Source organism: Chrysemys picta, chromosome 1, assembly GCF_011386835.1.
Source record: "Chrysemys picta bellii isolate R12L10 chromosome 1, ASM1138683v2, whole genome shotgun sequence".
In the NCBI taxonomy this organism is placed as follows: domain Eukaryota; kingdom Metazoa; phylum Chordata; order Testudines; family Emydidae; genus Chrysemys; species Chrysemys picta.
Genome location: NC_088791.1, coordinates 28,946,606 through 28,964,426, shown reverse-complemented (window position 1 = coordinate 28,964,426; position 17,821 = coordinate 28,946,606). Strand labels below are relative to the sequence as shown.

Here is a 17,821-nt window from a genome sequence, read left to right as displayed (position 1 = left end):
GTTTCAGATATTGCTGACTCAAGTGGTACTAATATTAACAGCAGAGAATTTAATTTAAAATCATAGCACAATTTAAATCAAATTTGCTTTAAAGAACAGAACCAGGGTTTATAAAATCCCATTAGAAAATGGGGGTTTGCCCTCAGGGTGGATAATCATGAAACTGGAGTCTTCTCTTTTGTTTCATATTGACAAAGTCCCTAGAATTAGGAGGGTGGGGAGGGCTGTTTGCAGAGTTTTAGACTTAAGAATAAAAATTTCCTCCAAGCTGGGCTTTGAATAGCATTTCTTCAAGAAGTTCCATACAAGTTTTTTGAATTATTGGAGAAATAGAAGACTATTTATTTATTTTTGAAATAAATCCTTTTATTTCATGATTTATCATCAAATAAGAGACAATTCATTTCAGGACTATAGAGCACAAACCCAAGAATATCACATTACAGACACAATACTAATCATACATTTTACACCTCAGCATGCTTTTAAAACCATTTTGCACAGGGTCATTATGTGATAGAATGGAAAATGATGTCATAACATGTAAGCATTTTGGACCTCCTCATCAAAATTTACCGTATACATCAAAAATACCTTTGTGGAGAGCAACCCATTAAACACCTACATTTAAAAACTAAAAATTCTCTACATGTCTCATAATTGAGATACCAACTACAGTATATTTATTACAAATTCTTTAAGAGCACTCTCAGTAGTTCTTGTTGAAATCTAAGCAATAGTGTGAAATGATGGATACAAACAATAACAGAAATTAGCAAATCCAATTGATCATCTGAGTTTAACATAGAACCCGTGTCAATATGTAATGAAAGAAGCAATTACATAGGCACAAGTGCAAATAGGCCATACTGTAAGCTGTCTTCTCTCTTTGGTAAAATCAATTAATCAGCAGGAAGAGCATTTTAATAATTTAAGTCAGAAGCAAAATTCATGCTATAAATTGTGTTTTGCTTTTTGTTATATTAATAGGATCAATTCATTATTTTCAGATATCTTATTAGAGAAATAGTTAAAAATATACACCTAATATTTGCTCCTAGTATTTCCTTGTCTTTAGATTTAGTTTATACTTAAATTAAAAATAAACAATTTAATTCCTTTCATAAATAGCTTCGCAATAGTCAATTATTTTAAAAGAACTTTAAAAATAAAACAAACACTATAAATAGCAAAATATACATGATTTCAAAGATTACATTTAGTTCCTGATTGGTATAACCTGAAAATATGTCACTGAAGAATAAATAACCTTTGGGCTTCTTAAACATTTGGCAAAATGTCAATTGTTCTTAGAGAAGATTCTTTTGAGGAACAAGGAAATTACTTTTATAAAGCTTTTAATGTATAGGCAGAATTCTAGTAATTTCACAAGAAAACTATATAAGCATCAAGATTCAATATAATATATTGGATGTTCATTTAAAAAAGAAACTTAAAAATGAAAACTGAAACACTTAAACTTAAAAGAAAATTATCGGAGCAAACCCAGGAACTTTAAGGTAAAGGAGATGTTCTGTGGGTACTTCTGTGGAAGGGCCAATTAGGCCTTTGGTTTTATGGTTCAGGAAGCTACACCAATGGTAATGTAAGGTTCTTCCTAGACCAGTTTCTCAACCCTTGGGTCAGGACACAAAATTGGATCACCAGAATGTTTCAAAGGGTTTTGTGGCAGCTCCTGTGGATCTAGTCCCACAGGGCTGGCCGGGCTCGCCTCCCTCCTCCTAGCTCTGCAACCTGTGGGGTCCCAGCACCACTCAGGTTTGGCCCAGCTATCAACAGGACAGGAGTTCAAGTAGGCCAAATATGAGTGAGTGACACTGCAACCTCATGAGCCAAGTCACAACTCCACTCACACAAATTTAATCCCGTCAGGGAGGCGGGGCCATACCTGAGTGGCACTGCAACCTCGGAGGTTGCAACGCCCAGAGCCAAGCCCAGCCAGCCCTACAGCACAGGAGCTGCAGGAGCCACCACTGTGGGGTGAGTGCTGGGTAGGATCCAACCCGCCAAGAGACGGGATCTGACTGAAACCATCCCAGGGCCTCTACCCCCAGACTATTTACTGGGTCACAAGCCATAAACATTTACAAATGGGTCCTGAGGCATTTTTTTACCACCAACTGTTTTTTCCACGAATTTAGTTAATCCATCTCTCAGAGGTGGTAGGTAGGTCAATGGAAAAATTCCGTCGACCTAGCTGTGGTTACACTGGTGGTTAGCATGAAATTATTCACAACCCTGAGCAACATAGCTAGGACAATCTAATTTTTAAACTTAGACTCTCTTTCAGGCCTGGTCAAGGGGAAACAAGGAGTTAAGGAAAGAATGAAGGAGAATGAGGGTGAAGAATGCTTGGTAATAAAGCCCTCCTGAAGAAGTATACATCCTGTAGGGGCACTTACATATCAGATTATTTAAAATAAATAAATAAAAATCCTCCATATCTTGAAGGGCCTGACAATCATGCATAATTTAGGGGAAAGTCACAGGGTACCCATGTTTCAGTTCCCAGGCTCCACTCCCTGCTTTGTCTTTTTCTGAAGCTACAATGAAGACAAATGGGAAAATTGTAGGCCACATCAGCAAAGCTACTAACAAATAAAAAACAGTATTTGCAATGTCAGCAACTCCAGAACATTTTTTTCCTGTAAGAAACAGATTGACATTCTTGAAGTTCAGGGCAAAGCAGTTTGCCATTTTTAGAAGTCCTATTTAAACTGTTAGCAAATTAAAAGGCAACTTTGATAGTTCAATTACTAATAAGCTGTAAGTAAACACCCAGACTTGTTAACTTTCTAGTTATATCCATAGTTACTTTACAGAAACATTAAGCAGAATGCTTTTCTACTCCTTGTTTGATTCCAAGCACAAGATGTAGAAACCAGTTAAACTGCACAGTCCAGCCTTTATCTCTGCAAACCTCAATCTGATCTAGGAAATGCTTTTTAGCATCTTCCTCGTTTTTACCTACAGTTAGAGCATCCCGGATATATTCAATATCTTCTTTGCTGGTTAATTGAGGCATTCCAGTCATTAGCATCATGGAAAACAGAATGATCAGCAGGTTTGTGTGATGTCGAAGAGCAAGATAAGCCTTCACACAAATGTCCTACACGAGGGAAAAAAGTTTCGTTGTTACCTGACTGAGCAGACTGAAACAAAAGGTTTTAGGAAGCTCATTTAGGAACTTGCTTAACTTTGATTTACACAGTACTAATCAACCATGTTCAATTGCTAACACTTATTTTCCCTACTATTCATTTTAACAGAAACATTAAGCTAACTTCCCCATCCATTGCTCTGGATGCACTAGCAGCTATTGAGGAATGGGTCCATGTTTTGTTGCAAAAACTAAAGGGCTTTTTGTAACAGCATTACATAAATTAATCAAACATAAGCTTTTTAGTGAAAAAGAGGATTTAAGTTTAATTTTCCTAATGTGTGATAATTGCCAGTAACAATGAAAGAAACCTCATTAATTTACCATCTTTCTCTAAGTTCAGTAGCATTTCCATTTATCATGGGAGAATCCAAATGAGCTCACTTTGTAACAAGTTCAGCAGAACTTCTGTGGGAATATTTATATATTCTTTATATATCTATAAACTTTACAGAGATGATTACATGTTTAATGGAGAACACTGTTAAGTTTCATCTTGTTGATAGATAGCTATCATTTTCACCAGCTCTAGTTTTAAGTTGCATCATTTTTGCTGAAGGAGTGTTGTTTGTGTTGACTGCCATACTGAACTCACTCGAGTAAGAATATATTTTCTGCTATCACTATTGCTTTATCACGTACCTATATACCCCATCTAATTACATTGGTACATCATTTAAAAACGTTAGAAAGGCAAACAGTTCTTATAGGTTGGATAAATGTACAATGAATCAAAAGACTATATAATAGAAAGTGACTAATTAGTAAACACTAACGAGTAAACATTTTCATTTTATTTAAATTTGTGTTACATTTACTTTTAGAAATAGTTTTCTCAAAACTAATTGAGCAAAGTAATGCAATGAATCTCCATATTCAAGAAAACACTAATGCTAGAGTTAAGATTGAGAGTACATTTCAATAGCTTAGAGGTAAAAAAATCCTTCCTAGTGAATAGTTATTAAAAAAAAATCAAAACAAAACCAAGCAATAGAAAATAAAAAATCAAAATTAAATTTTATGGTAATGTCTATACTTCCAAGTGTATGAATGATCTTTAAGATTAGACTTTCCACAAATTTCAAAATAAGTCATTTTAAGCTCCTTAAGCAATCAAAGTATTTCCATGTAACTTTCTCCAAAATCCTATCAATATCCTACTGGAGTGTGTGTTCATTTTAAATCAGGGTTAGTTTTTTTAGTCCTTAGTAAGAGACAGCATGATACCCCATTTTAACAAATAAACTTAACTATGGAGCCATGACCATTAAGGGGGAAATCCTGCTTTCATTCCCTGCATCCCTTGGAAAGAGTGATCCCAGCACAGCTGTAGGAGTGACAAGAGCCAAACAAGTTAGGAAGATGTTCCAGAAGTGAGAATTTATTTAAAAACCCTCATCTCCCAAACCTCTCAATTTGCCTAAATTTTTCCAGATACATTCTTCAGTCAAATCTACGATCAGTTGGTTTAGTGCTGACAAAGTTAGGGATGGATTATGTTGGTCAGAGTTGAGTTTATAATAGAAAACTCATTTCATCTGTAACTTTGTGGGGATTACTGTCTTTCTGTGACACCAGAAAGGAGGAAATTCTACTTTTGTATATTAATTTCAAACAAGGAAATTTTGGCACAAAAACTAATGTGTATTTATTTCCCCTTGAAGGAGATGTGAGCACTTTTTATAGTTGTATCAGTTGATGAAATCAAAGAAATTTGGTTTCCAGGGAGACTATTTTCCCCTGGATGTTATATCTCAATATTGTTGGTGCCGGGGCAGAGGAACAATGGTGTCATAAAGAAACAGTTGCTTCATCAGGTCTCACGTTTAGTCTAAGGACACTGAGATTTCTGAGAATCTGCACCTACTTACTAAAGCTAATTGTCTACGTATAATCTGAAGTGAGTTTTGAATTGGCACTCTCAAAGGATGCCGATATCTATTCTCTCAAGAGAGGCAGACAGAGGTGAAAACAGCATATGTATGCATTGAGGACATGAAGAAGATTGCTTCAGGTACATGGCTATAGACAGACCAGAGGGTATCCTTGCAGGCACAATAAAGTGACATGATCTCTGAAGACACAGACATAGTGCAAGAAAGAAAAAAATCCCCTCAAACACACAACAAAAGGGACAAATGATAGTTCTTAGGGCCAAAAGATATTAGTTAGAACAGTGGTCCCAAACTGTGGGGTGCGCAGAGGAACATTCGGAGGGTGAGTGTGGCAGGGCCCCAGCCAGCGCCCATGGGAAGCGGGGAGTGAGTGCCACCCAGCCCTGCTCTGTCCCCAGCTCTGCTCCAGCCTTGCCCCCAGCCCCGGCCTCGGCTTCCAGCCACAGCTCTAATCCTGGCCCCAGACCTGCCCCCCAGCTGCAGCCCCACCCTCAGCCCCTGGCGCCTGGTCATGGCTCCAGCATCCTTACCCCTGTCCATGCCACACACCCATGACCACATGCCTGGCCCTGGCGCCTAACTGTGGCTCCAGGGGGTGGAGGGGTGGACAGAGGTGGGGGGGGGCACGACATGAAAAGTTTGGGGGCCACTGTTTTAGAAGTTTTGGCATCTTTCTAATGTACACTGTACAAACCCACTCTTCCCAACACACAATTTCTTTTACAAATTAGTACTTTTAAATGAAGACAAGTTGTATTTTTCCCCTATCACTTTTTCCTAACAATTATCTACACGATTTGGTAGCCACAGGGTCTCTCTTAAGGAAGTTGTTCAGGCAATATTAGAAAAATAACACAGCATTATCAAGCCTGCAGGGCGAAGCAAAATGCTAAGAGTGAAATATCTAAGCTAATAATAATAATAATAATAAAAAAACACCCGGCAGACAGAAGGCTCAAGATGCTAGAAATACAGGGTAAAACCAGAAATGGACATTCTTAAGGCTTCTGCAAATTAAAGGAGGACCAAACCTCTGATTTGTTTTAAGAAGTCCTCATTTTTTATATATATATATATTATATATATATATATATATATGAAAAGGAGTTGTGAGATCCCAGCCAAAAAAGCTGGAAAAGAAAAATTCAGTACCACTGGCACCCTCTTGGACATTAAGAACAAAGACAGAATTCTAAAGGCATTGAAGGCAGCCAGAAAATTCACCTACAAGGGCACTAAAATATTCTTCTTCTCAGATCTGAGTTCTGCTCTTCTAAATTGAACTTTTATGGTAAAGACAGAAGCGTCAATATTGCTTTCAGCAAAACAGAGTTTCAAGACACAATTAATAGCCTTTCGCATCTTAACTTCACTAAATAACTATCAGAAAATACAAAATGCAAAACTTAGGTTAAGCTCTGATAGAAACGACCAAAACAATATTGTACCATGTGTCTTTTTTGCTAGCTTTATACGTTTGCCATGCCCTTGGTAACTTTGGAAATAGAATAGCTAGCTGCATGTTATGTTGCATTACTCTTTATCAAAGATACTATTTTTTAACTAACAGCCTCTTTAAGATCTGCCAAATGACCTGTGGCTATGGTCTTCAACAACTGACAGAGGGGCGAAATCAGAAGTTTTAAAGAGGAATAAACACCAGAACAGTACACTACAGAAGATTTCTCTGGAGAATAAAACTGCAATATGGCTGAACATCAAATTAATATAAGGTTCTCTTAAAAATTAATGACGGCTCAATAATGAACCTTTCCCATTAATACCTAGTAAGCAAAGTCAACAGTCAAAACAAATGAAACACTTACTATTACAAAAGCTTATGATCACTAGCATTATTGAAATTAAAAAGATATTGCACATTTTTAAAAAACGGTATAACTAAAAATGCAGCTTTAGTATAGAAAAGTATCTTATTTGGTGTTCTCACCTTATTTTTAACTTTCTTTTTATTGTTTTGAAGACAACAAGCCATTTAAAACATTGACAGAACAGAAATTTTGAGACAGTACTGTAATACTGCGGAACTGCAAATGCAGTTACGTTTTTTTTTAATTATAGAAACCTCTCTAAATCCTCCCTCTCTTGTACATTTTGAAAAGATAAATAATTGACCAGTTTATACTATCAGAATTGTAGTTCAAGAAAATATGAACGGGTTAACTACTTTTTATCTGGTTATTGGCACTAGTGGAAATTAGACTGCCCATCTTACATGCAACAATGTCCGTATGATTGAGAGGACTGCAATTTAGATTTGCGGGGAAAGATTGTGATTTAAGGCCCACACCAGAATTCAGGTTTGTCTTCATTAGGAATTTTTGCAGTAGTGTAGCTTCCCAGACCCCGGGGAAAGTCATACTGTCCCATGTGCCACTTCACACTGATTCAGTGCATCAACACTGGGGAACTGCAGTACAGTGTAGCTACAATGTCGTCTCACAGTTCTCTTGGGGTATATTTTCCTGCTGTCTATCTAATTGCTGCTTCCAGACTGAACATGACCTACCAATTCACGCTGGCATTTGAACCCCACATTCATGCATAGCTTACACGGTGTCTGCAACAGCACTTCTGCTCTGGTACACAGCTATGTTCGGTTCAAATCCTTCTTTGAAGGGGGGTTCAACTCTCCTATCTTCCAACAGCCAAGAAATGCCTAGCTTTATAAAAGGCTTTGCAATAGTTAGACTTTTAAATGTTCTATCACCTTACAAATATGGTGGATCTGCAGGTCACTTGGAATTCTGCACTGCTAGAGCAATGAAATCCCTTCACACTAAGGCCTGGTCCCCACTAACCCCCCACTTCGAACTAAGGTACGCAAACAAAGGTTATTAATGTAGCTGAATTCGAAGTACCGTAGTCCGAACTTACCGCGTGTCCAGACGCGGCAGGGAGGCTCCCCCGTCGATGCTGCGTACTCCTCTCGCCGAGCTGGAGTACCGGCGTCGACGGCGAGCACTTCCGGGATCGATCCCAGAAAATCGATTGCCTGCCGCCGGACCCAGAGGTAAGTGTAGACGTACCCTAAGATGATGCTGGAACTGCTTTTGATTCAAAATAAAGGCTCAAAACCAGCAGTGGGTCCTCACTTACTTTTAGAAGCACAGGTTGGAAAATGGCAGCTGCCTTGTGTTTAGAAATGAAAATTTTGTTCCAGAAAAGCTTATTTGAAGACGGAACAACACATATATGTTCAAATATAGAAAATTTTACCCCCAAAATGCCCATTTTAAACATCTCACAGCAGCAGCACTGGAAGCCATTATCTCATCTTTCTTAAGCCTCCTAAATAGGTTTCTTCTGCAGGTCCTATAAAACACTACAAAGTCATGTGCTTAGCCATTTTGGAAGGCCTCCTTGTTAAACTGCAGAGAAGGAAACACTATCCTACACTTAGGACATATGAAAAAAATACTACAAAACCTGCCATGGTTCAGGACAACTGGAAATTATTCAGAAACAGAATTCCAGGACTGAAATAGGCATGCGGATCAGGAATATGCCAGGCATAGCTGTCCTGGCATAGCAGTTAGAAGTATGCACAGCACCTGCTCACACTATGGCTGACTCTAGCAAATTCCATTAGTCTTCTCTAATTTTATATATATTGAAACTTAATAATAAACATAAATGGTCTAGTGAAAATGATTCTATTAACTGGGTCTAACAGAATACACCCCTGTATTCACACCCTAATCACTATTGTAATAATTTTGTCCAAGGTATGTCTCGTAAGGTATCATTTGAAATCTTGTAATGGTCAGTATCGTCCTGATAAAATGTATGGCAACATTGTATGTAAAGTTATAAGAATGCCCTGTATGATGTTTTTAACATATGTTCCAAACCCCACAGCCCTGCCCAAACAGAAATAGTTATTTTTCTGACTTTTATACCTCATTACTTGTACCCACTTAATCTCTTTGTAGTTAATAAACTTGTTTTACTGTATCATCTAATCCAATGTGTTTAAACTTAAGTGCCTGAATAATTATTTGAGATAATAAAATGTCATATCATTCCGTTTAAAGAGTAACGGAGTTAAAATATTTCATACTGTTCAGGAAAAGGCTGGGCAATACAGGACATATATTTCTGGGGGGAAATCTGGGACTGGGGATGTGTTGTGGTCATCTGGCAGGATAACCAAGGCTGGGGAGAGCCACAGTGTTACCCAGAGTGGTTGGCAGGCTGCAGTTACACATAGACACTCAGAGTGTGGTTTGCTTGCAAGAAGGCTGTTTGTGAGTGGCCCAGGTGGGAGCTACTTCAGCAAGGCATTGTAAGGCACCCAAGGTTGCAGGGCAAGGGTGACACAGCTGCTCATTAGTCTGGACTGTATCCTGGTATGTCATACTGGGTGATCCCATTCAAAACATGAAATAGAGTAACAGGTCTTCCCATTCATTTCCATTGCAGGGTAATGCTGTGCCAAGCAGCTCCGTATGTGCCTTTTGAATTCTAGTTCCCATAATCATATAGGTAATTTGATAATTTAGTTATAAATTCAGGAATAAAATAGCCCAGAATTTGATTTTGGTTCAATACCGTCTATTAACAGGGAAGTCTTACATTTTGAAGACTAAGGCACTAAATGCTAGTCTCAAAAAATAAAACATTGTTTAACTTATTTACAGCAGAAGATTGACTCCTTACCTGAAATTTACTGAAATGCAGACTTGTCTTCTTTCCAGCAGTTCCCATGACAAAAAGAAAATCTGGTGTCAACACAAAAGGGACTCTTTCCTTATTAATTCCAAGGAAGCTTTTGTAATTCCCAAGAATATGACCAAAGTCAATATGAAAGAGATTACCTTTATAAGGAAGAGAATTCAAGATTAGGCTGATAAATAAGTAGCAGACAAATATTTCCACTGGCATCCATAATACTATGGATAGCAACCTTGTTATGGTTTATCTTACATTAGTTTACTATAATATAACTCTGGTTTACTAGAACAGACTATTTGTTCTCCTTTTTATACATCATCATAGCCTCGCAGCAAAATATTTATTGTTCAAATTTATTTTTTGCATCCCTTAATAAGCAGGCAGAACTTCTAGATCTTTATCCATTTCTCTTAGTGGCATTATTACTATTGGGACCTTATAACATATATATGACAAGTCACATGATAAAAAAAGTTGTACCATGAAAACTTGTGTCTTAAATCCTTATCACCCCATACCCTTGTGGAAAAGCCCCCATAAAATACAATAGAGATGAAACAAACATGGTTCCACAGAAATTACTCCTTTAGGATTTAATACATAATACAACCCTTTCTGTAGTTATTTTTTAACCAGGATATAGATATCTATAACAAAGATACACTATATTATATATTCACTAATTCCGCAGGATCTTTTCATAAAGGTATATAAATGCTTGAGTTCATTGGAAACCAAGCCATTTCACTAACAGCCCAATTCTGCTTTCTCTCATGGATTGGTAACTGGTTAAAAGATAGGAAAGAAAGGGTAGGAATAAATGGTCAGCTTTCAGAATGGAGAGAGATAAATAGTGGTGTCCGAAAGGGATCTGTACTGGGCCCAGTACTATTTAACATATGCATAAACGATCTGGAAAAAAGGGTAAACAGTGAGGTGGCAAAATTTGCAGAGGATACAAAACTACTCAAGATAGTTAAATCCCAGGCAGACTGCGAAGAACTACAAAAGGATCTCACAAAACTGGGTGACTGGGCAACAAAATGGCAGATGAAATTTAATGTTGATAAATGCAAGGTAATGCACATTGGAAAACATAATCCTAACTATACATATAGGTCTAAATTAGCTGTTACCACTCAAAGAGATGAGTCATTGTGGATAGTTCTTTGAAATCATCCACTCAATGTGCAGCGGCAGTCAAAAAAGTTAACAGAATGTTGGGAATCATCAAGAAAGGGATAGATAATAAGACAGAAAATATCATATTGCCTCTATATAAATCCATGGTACGCCCCCACCTTGAATACTGCGTGCAGATGTGGTCCCCAATCTCGAAAAAGATATACTGGAATTGAAAAAGGTTCAGAAAAGGGCAACAAAAATTATTAGGGGTATGGAACGGTTTCCATATGAGGAGAGATTAATAAGACTGGGACTTTTCAGCTTGGAAAAGAGGCACCTAATGGGGGATATGATAGATATCTATAAAATCATGAGTGGTATACAGAAAGTAAATAAGGAAGTGTTATTTACTCCTTCTCATAATACAAGAACAAGGGGCCACCAAATGAAATTAATACGCAGCAGGTTTAAAACAAACACAAGGAAGTATTTTTTCATGCAACGCACTGTCAACCTCCAGAACTCCTTGCCAAAGGGTGTTGTGAAGGCCAATACTATAACGGGGTTCAAAAGAGACCTAGACAGATTCATGGAGGATAGGTCCATCAATGACTATTATCCAGGATGGGCAGAAATGGTGTCCCTAGCCTCTGTTTGCCAGAAGCTGGGATTGGGTGACAGGGCATGGATCACTTGATGATAACCTGTGTTCATTCCCTTTGGGGCACCTGCCATTGGCCACTGTCAGAGGACAGGATACTGGGCTTGATGGACCTTTGGTCTGACCCAGTATGGCCGTTCTTATGCTCATTAAGCCCAACCAGAGTTGCATCCATGTTTCTGATGGTAGAATTAGGGTATTCAAGTTGTTGATTTTGTTTTAGTTTTTTGGAATGTGGGTTTTACATACATTTAAAAAAAATATACAGGAAAAACAGCTGAAATAAATGTCCATACAGCTATACCAGTAGCACAGAATCTATGCACTTCAATAAAAATGTTACCAACCCTATTTATGTTACACGATTAAACATTTCCACCCTAACTTCCAGTCAGTGCAGTCTTACATATCTGTGAGTCGGTTTAAATACTAATGTTAATAAATAAAAAGTACAGGGATATGATGAATTATGAGTAAGATGTAAATATTAATTAAATATCAGTTAAAAAACATGTCTAATAAAACATACCCAGTCCCTATTTTAAGTATGTCATTCATAAAAAACCTCACCTGATTCTGTAATCATAATGTTGTCATTGTGTCTGTCTCCTATTCCAAGTACAAAGGTTGCCACACAGTAACCAGAACAAGAATAAACAAATCTTTCCACTGCTGCCTGAAACTAATTAATAGCAAGAATAAAAGTAAGAACATTCTATTGCTTATATCAGTGTTTCACAAACTATTTATCATTGTAGGCCACATATGTGGCCCACAATCTGTTACCTGGGCCGCAGGTTGAGAACCACGGTGCACCCCCTCAATCCCCTGCAGAGACCCCTCCACAGATGGGGCCAGGAGTGGAGTTCTGGACGGGGAGCCGGGGTGCAGGGACTCTGGACCCCGCCATGCAGGGCTGGGTTGCAGCCCTGACTTTGGACCCAGCCGGGCAGCAGCCCTGGACCCCAGACCTTGCTGTGTGGGGCTGGCAGCAGCCCTGGACCCCAGATCCCTGTTGTATGGGGCCGGGCGGCAGCCCTGGACCGGACCTCTGTTGTGTAGGGCCGGGGGGCAGCTCTGATCCCGGATCCCCGCTGTGCAGGGATGGCGATCCCAACCCTAGAGCCTGTAGGGCCGGGTGGCAGCTCTGGACTCTAGACCCCTGCTATGTGGGACTGGGCGGCAGCCCCAGAGCCCGTACCCCGTGGGGCCGGCTGGCAGCCCCAGACCTCGGATCCTCGCCGGGCTGGGCAGCCCGGACCCTGCCAGGCAGCCCGGACCCTGCCGCACCAGGCAGCCAGGAAACCATACTCCACCACAGGGCCTGGTGACCTTTAGCACACAGCTGGGCTGCAGCTGTGTCCTAATTGGACCACATGTGGCCCGCAGACCGCGGGTTGAGAACCACTGGCTTATATAGAACACTTCACCTTCAAATCTCGGTATAGGCATTAAGAGCAGGATCCTACACTGCACTCAGCACCTTGCAGAATCAGGCCCTTATTAATTAATTACCACAATACATTTGTGAGCTCCATTTATATTGTTATCCCACTTTTACAGAGGAAAAAAACATGCAGAGAGTTAATGATTTGCCCAAAGCCACACAGCAAATCAGTGTGAAAGCCAGTGTTAGCTCCCAGTCCTGTGCTTAACCCTAAACCATGCTGCTTTTTACAGTCTTCCTATGGGCATGTCTACACTTACCTCCGGAGTGATCGATCCAACGGGGGTCAATTTATCGTGTCTAGTGAAGACACGATAAGTCGACCACCGAGCACTCTCCCATCGACTCCGGTACTCCACCGGAGCGAGAAGCGTAGGTGGAGTCAACGGGGGAGCATTAGCAGTCGACCTACTGAAGTGAAGATACCGCGGTAAGTAGCTCTAAGTATGTTGACTTCAGCCATGCTATTTTCATAACTGAAGTTGCGTAACTTAGACTGACTTAGCTCCCTCCCCCCGCAGTGTAGACCAGGCCTAACCATGCTTGCTTTAATCAGCTCACCATGCATCACTTCCAAATACCATCAACAAAAGGGATAAAAAAGCACCTTGTTACTCAGGATTATGACGTTAGCTTTCCTTTTGCCCTGTTACATGACACCCCATCATACACACCATAGTTCTTGTTCTGCTACAACACACAGTAAAATTTATTTTTAAAGGAAAAACAAACTATGTTAATGAAACCTGTGAACCAATTTAAAACAACAACAAAACAGAATAATTTACAAAGAGGATGCAGTGTGTGTGTTAGAGAACACTTTTGGGACTTTCAATGGGACTTGTGCACCTAAATCACTTAGGCGCTTTTGATATCCAATTCAAAAGTGTCTAAGAATTCACCTTTTCTTCAATCACACATCTGTCTTTCAGCCACTGATTTAGTATTTCATCCTTAAATGCACCTGTGTTGCCAACTGTACTTTGCTGAATTTTGGCAATTGTTGTAGCATCTTTCACAATTTCAATCATTCCTACAAAAGACAAAGAGGAAATAAGAATTTTATTTTCTAAAACACTTATATTTATAGAACCAATGCGGTCTGCGTATTATTTCATAGAACCACAAAGTCACAGAGTGAAGGTCTTATATTCTGTTGAGATATTTACATTAGGAGGTTGCACTGTCACAATTCAAAGTCATTATGTCTCAAAGCAACACTACAGTACAAATATTGCAAATGTAGTATCAGGGTATCATCCATGGCTTTGTGGTTCTGTGCTACTATTTGATACATTATCTCCCCTCACCCCTGCTCTTACACATAGCTACTAGGAAGGAATATTGGGATATTTTTATTTTCTCTTTCCCTTTCCGATCCCTGGGAGAGATCCTGATGGCTCCAGTTCTTTTGTGCTGTGCTCCCTGCACTGCCTCAAGTTTCTGGCAGCATGGGGAACACTCCTGTGCTCAGCATCCTGCGTGCTCTGCCTGAGTACACATTTCTATCTGTCTAGGTTCTTATCCTGCACTTGTTACCATAGTCTCTGAGGGCCTCACAAATAAGAGAAAGACAACATAGCAATCTCTTCCTCCCCCTATACTCTCGGCCAAATCCTCCTACTGGGAGGAAATAACTATTTCATTCTGAGCATGTGTGTAGTTATTTTTTTTTAAAGTAATACAGTTATTACGAGACAAGTGTCAGAGGGGTAGCCATGTTAGTCTGAATCTGTAAAAAGCAACAGAGGGTCCTGTGGCACCTTCTAGACTAACAGAAGCATTGGGAGCATAAGCTTTCGTGGGTAAGAACCTCACTTCATCTGAAGAAGTGTTGCTTATTACGAGACAGTGAAGTTAAAGTATAATGAATTTTGTATTTTGCTTTACACATGGTGATGTTCACAGCCACTCTTCTCTCTCATGGAAGTGAATTCCAGTCTCTTAGTCCAGCTATCAAGACAGTTCCCTCTCCTGTGTACAAAAGCCTCCCTCTGTTGGTCAACTCTTTTGTGGTTCCAGTGGAACACAGCTATCCTGGGAAGTCAGTCGGAGGGAGAGGTGATCTCTTAGGTTGCTAGGGCCAATCCTATTGAGGGTGTTGATTGCTGGGACAAAGCACTTGAATTTGATTCTGTTTCATGGGGAGGCAGTGCAGAGAGGAGAGCACTGGGTTGATGTGCTTCTGGTAACCTGTGTTGCTAAGCAGGTACTTTCTATACTTTGTAACAGATGGAGCCTCTTCAGAGTTGGCAGCTTCATTCACGGGTATAATGATCAGCAATAATCACATCCAGTGGTCATAAGCACATGGATCACCCTGGTCACATCTGAGTCTGACACAATAAGATGCAGCCTTCTGGCCAGCAATACATTAAAGATAGTGTTCTTTAGAGCACGGGCTGTTTGGGCATTCATTAGCAAAGAGGAATGCAGAGGCCCCCAAGGCTGCAAACTTAACAATCTTAAAGAAGACGCCCTTAGCAAATTGAGGCATTACACATGAAGCGAGTCCTTCAAAGTGCTTCCCTCTTCCCACCAAAATCATCATCAGCTTCAGCTGGCTGCTCTCCATCCAGGTACTGAAAAACCTGAAAGATGGTTCTTTTTTATATTTGATATTAATGGAATTTAGATCTGAGTAGTCTCCATACTGCTGGAACGTCAATCTGTGTTGGCTCACAAACAGTAGCTTCATATATATGTTGAATACCAGTGGGGAGAAGAATGAGATTTGGGGAAATCCGCAAGTGAATGCTCTGGCAGACCACTTGCCTATCATGACCCTCTGATTTTGGTCCAAAAGAATGTAACCTCCAGGAGACCTTGAAGTGGTGCACCAACTAGTCACATATTGAAGAACACTAGTTTAACCTGAGAAAACATACAGTAATGAGCGGAGACTGTCCCCTCATTTGACCAACAATGTCCTTTTTTGTGGTATTGAGGGGTGCACAATTCTTAGATCCATCACATGGAAAAGGGAATATAGGAAGTACAGTATGAAAGAATATATTTTCTTGAAATAAAAAATGGGCAACCTATTAAGAACCCATAAAAGCAGAGAGAGTCATGGCAGATTTTTTCCCCCTGCAATTTTATTTTTATGTTATTGGATAGTTTTAAAATAAATTTATATGCAATAAAATTAAGTCTTATAGTTTCTGGAAAATAATACGTTTTCTAAAAAAAATGGTCTAACGGAGAGGCCGCAAAATTTGAAAACATTTTAACAGTAACAGTTAATGTTAAAATACATGTATCAAGTAATATTTTCAAATATCATTCATGTTTAATTTCCTTTGATTTTCATTTGATATAATTTGAATAGTAATCTCTGATTTTAAAAACAATGTGTATCAAGAAAGAGAAATACCCTTTATATTGCAACATCTTGCATTTTAATAAGCATGAATTTGGGACTGCTGCATTGCTCAGGAATCACAAAATCATGAATGAGTAATGCAGGTGACCTTAAAGCAATCTTGATGAAGTCTTTCCACTGCAACATTACATATTCTCTATGCCACATATTTTTAACTTTTAGAAAAATTACTTTAGAGATATTTTAGAGAATTCTTAATTTTAGCAGTACTGCTTTCATATTTTTCTGCCGATAAAGCAGTTTCTGTTGCAGGGGGGAAAGGAAAGGGGAAAAAAAAGTGTATTGTGAAGAATGTGGGAAACACCTTTATTATTTTTTGTGAATATTATGTGGACTTCTGCCTATTTGATTACTATCATGCTGTTATCTGCTATGTGGATGCAAAAATTTAACTCAATCCTGGGAAGTTCTGCATGTCTCCAGGAAACCAAAGTTAATTACTTTAGTCCTTGTCTACACTTAAAAAGGAATGCCAGTATAGCTATACTGACAAACCCTGTAGTGGAGATGCAGCTTGTACCATCAAAAGACTTCTTTTGCCAGCAAAGCTTAAACCTGTTCCCCAAATGGAATAAGCGACACCAGTGCAAAAGGTATAACTTTTTGCTGGTTTAACTGTTTGTCCACACTGGGATTTTTAGATGTGTCAGTTAGAGATGTGACTTCTTTTTTTTTTCTCTCACACTCCTAACCAACATAGCTATGTTGGAAAAACTTTTAAGTGACGATCAAGCTACAGCCATGTCTACACTAGGATCACTTTACCAGTATTGCTATACTGGTATAAGTATACTGGCAAAGCATTCTTCGTGTGGATGTAGCTATCCCAGCGAAGCTGCATTTTGTGGTGGAATAGTAAAAACCATCCTCACAAGTGAAACAAGCCATCCCAGTAAACGTGCAGTTTTGCTGGGATAGCTACATCTATACTAGGGGCTTTTGCTGGCATAACTATGTCAGTAAGGAGTCACACCTCTTACCACTCCTGTGTGACATAGCTGTGCCGGCAGAAGTCACCAGTGTAGACCAAGCCTTAGACAGCTCCCATCATCATTGTTCAACAAATAATACTGGTGTCAAGGCCTTTGAAGTTTTGTCCCTGTCAAAGTTGGACACAACACTCCCTTGGCAATGGGGAGAGTGGGGGACAGCACATGGACAGAAAGAACAAAGAAGCCGGTTTGGTTTTAAAAAGAGACACCCCCTGAAGCTCAGGGGAGATGGAGAAAAACAGGGTCTGTAGAAAAACAGACTGTAACCTGGCTCCCAGAAGAGTGGGGGGTACCAAGGATATGTCAGGCCTACCAACATCTCGGGGAAAATGTGAAGCTTTTGATAAGATAATATGTGTATGGGCTTCATGTTGTTTTAACCCTTCTTTCTCTGATTGCTGTGTATCTATGGACAAATAAATAACACTTTGCTTTGAAGA

The 17,821-nt window shown here is 39.3% G+C and overlaps 1 protein-coding gene across 5 annotated transcripts in view; it reads right to left on the bottom strand.

Moving 5' to 3' along the window:
• Window positions 1-340: 340 nt before the first annotated feature.
• The window catches only part of PIK3CG (phosphatidylinositol-4,5-bisphosphate 3-kinase catalytic subunit gamma), a 51,307-nt gene continuing 33,826 nt past the window's right edge, over window positions 341-17,821 (bottom strand). For 3 of the 5 annotated variants that reach the window (XM_042848609.2, XM_042848611.2, XM_042848610.2), the window contains exons 8-12: window positions 13,907-14,037; window positions 12,128-12,239; window positions 9,757-9,914; window positions 8,194-8,226; window positions 341-3,130 (exon numbers count right to left, since the gene is read on the bottom strand). In XM_042848609.2, coding sequence (XP_042704543.2) covers window positions 2,849-3,130; window positions 8,194-8,226; window positions 9,757-9,914; window positions 12,128-12,239; window positions 13,907-14,037 — 716 coding nt within the window. In that variant the 3' untranslated portion in view covers window positions 341-2,848. The remainder of the gene's footprint in view (window positions 3,131-8,193; window positions 8,227-9,756; window positions 9,915-12,127; window positions 12,240-13,906; window positions 14,038-17,821) is intronic. The other 2 variants (XM_005292362.5, XM_065554161.1) reach the window with 1 other exon arrangement.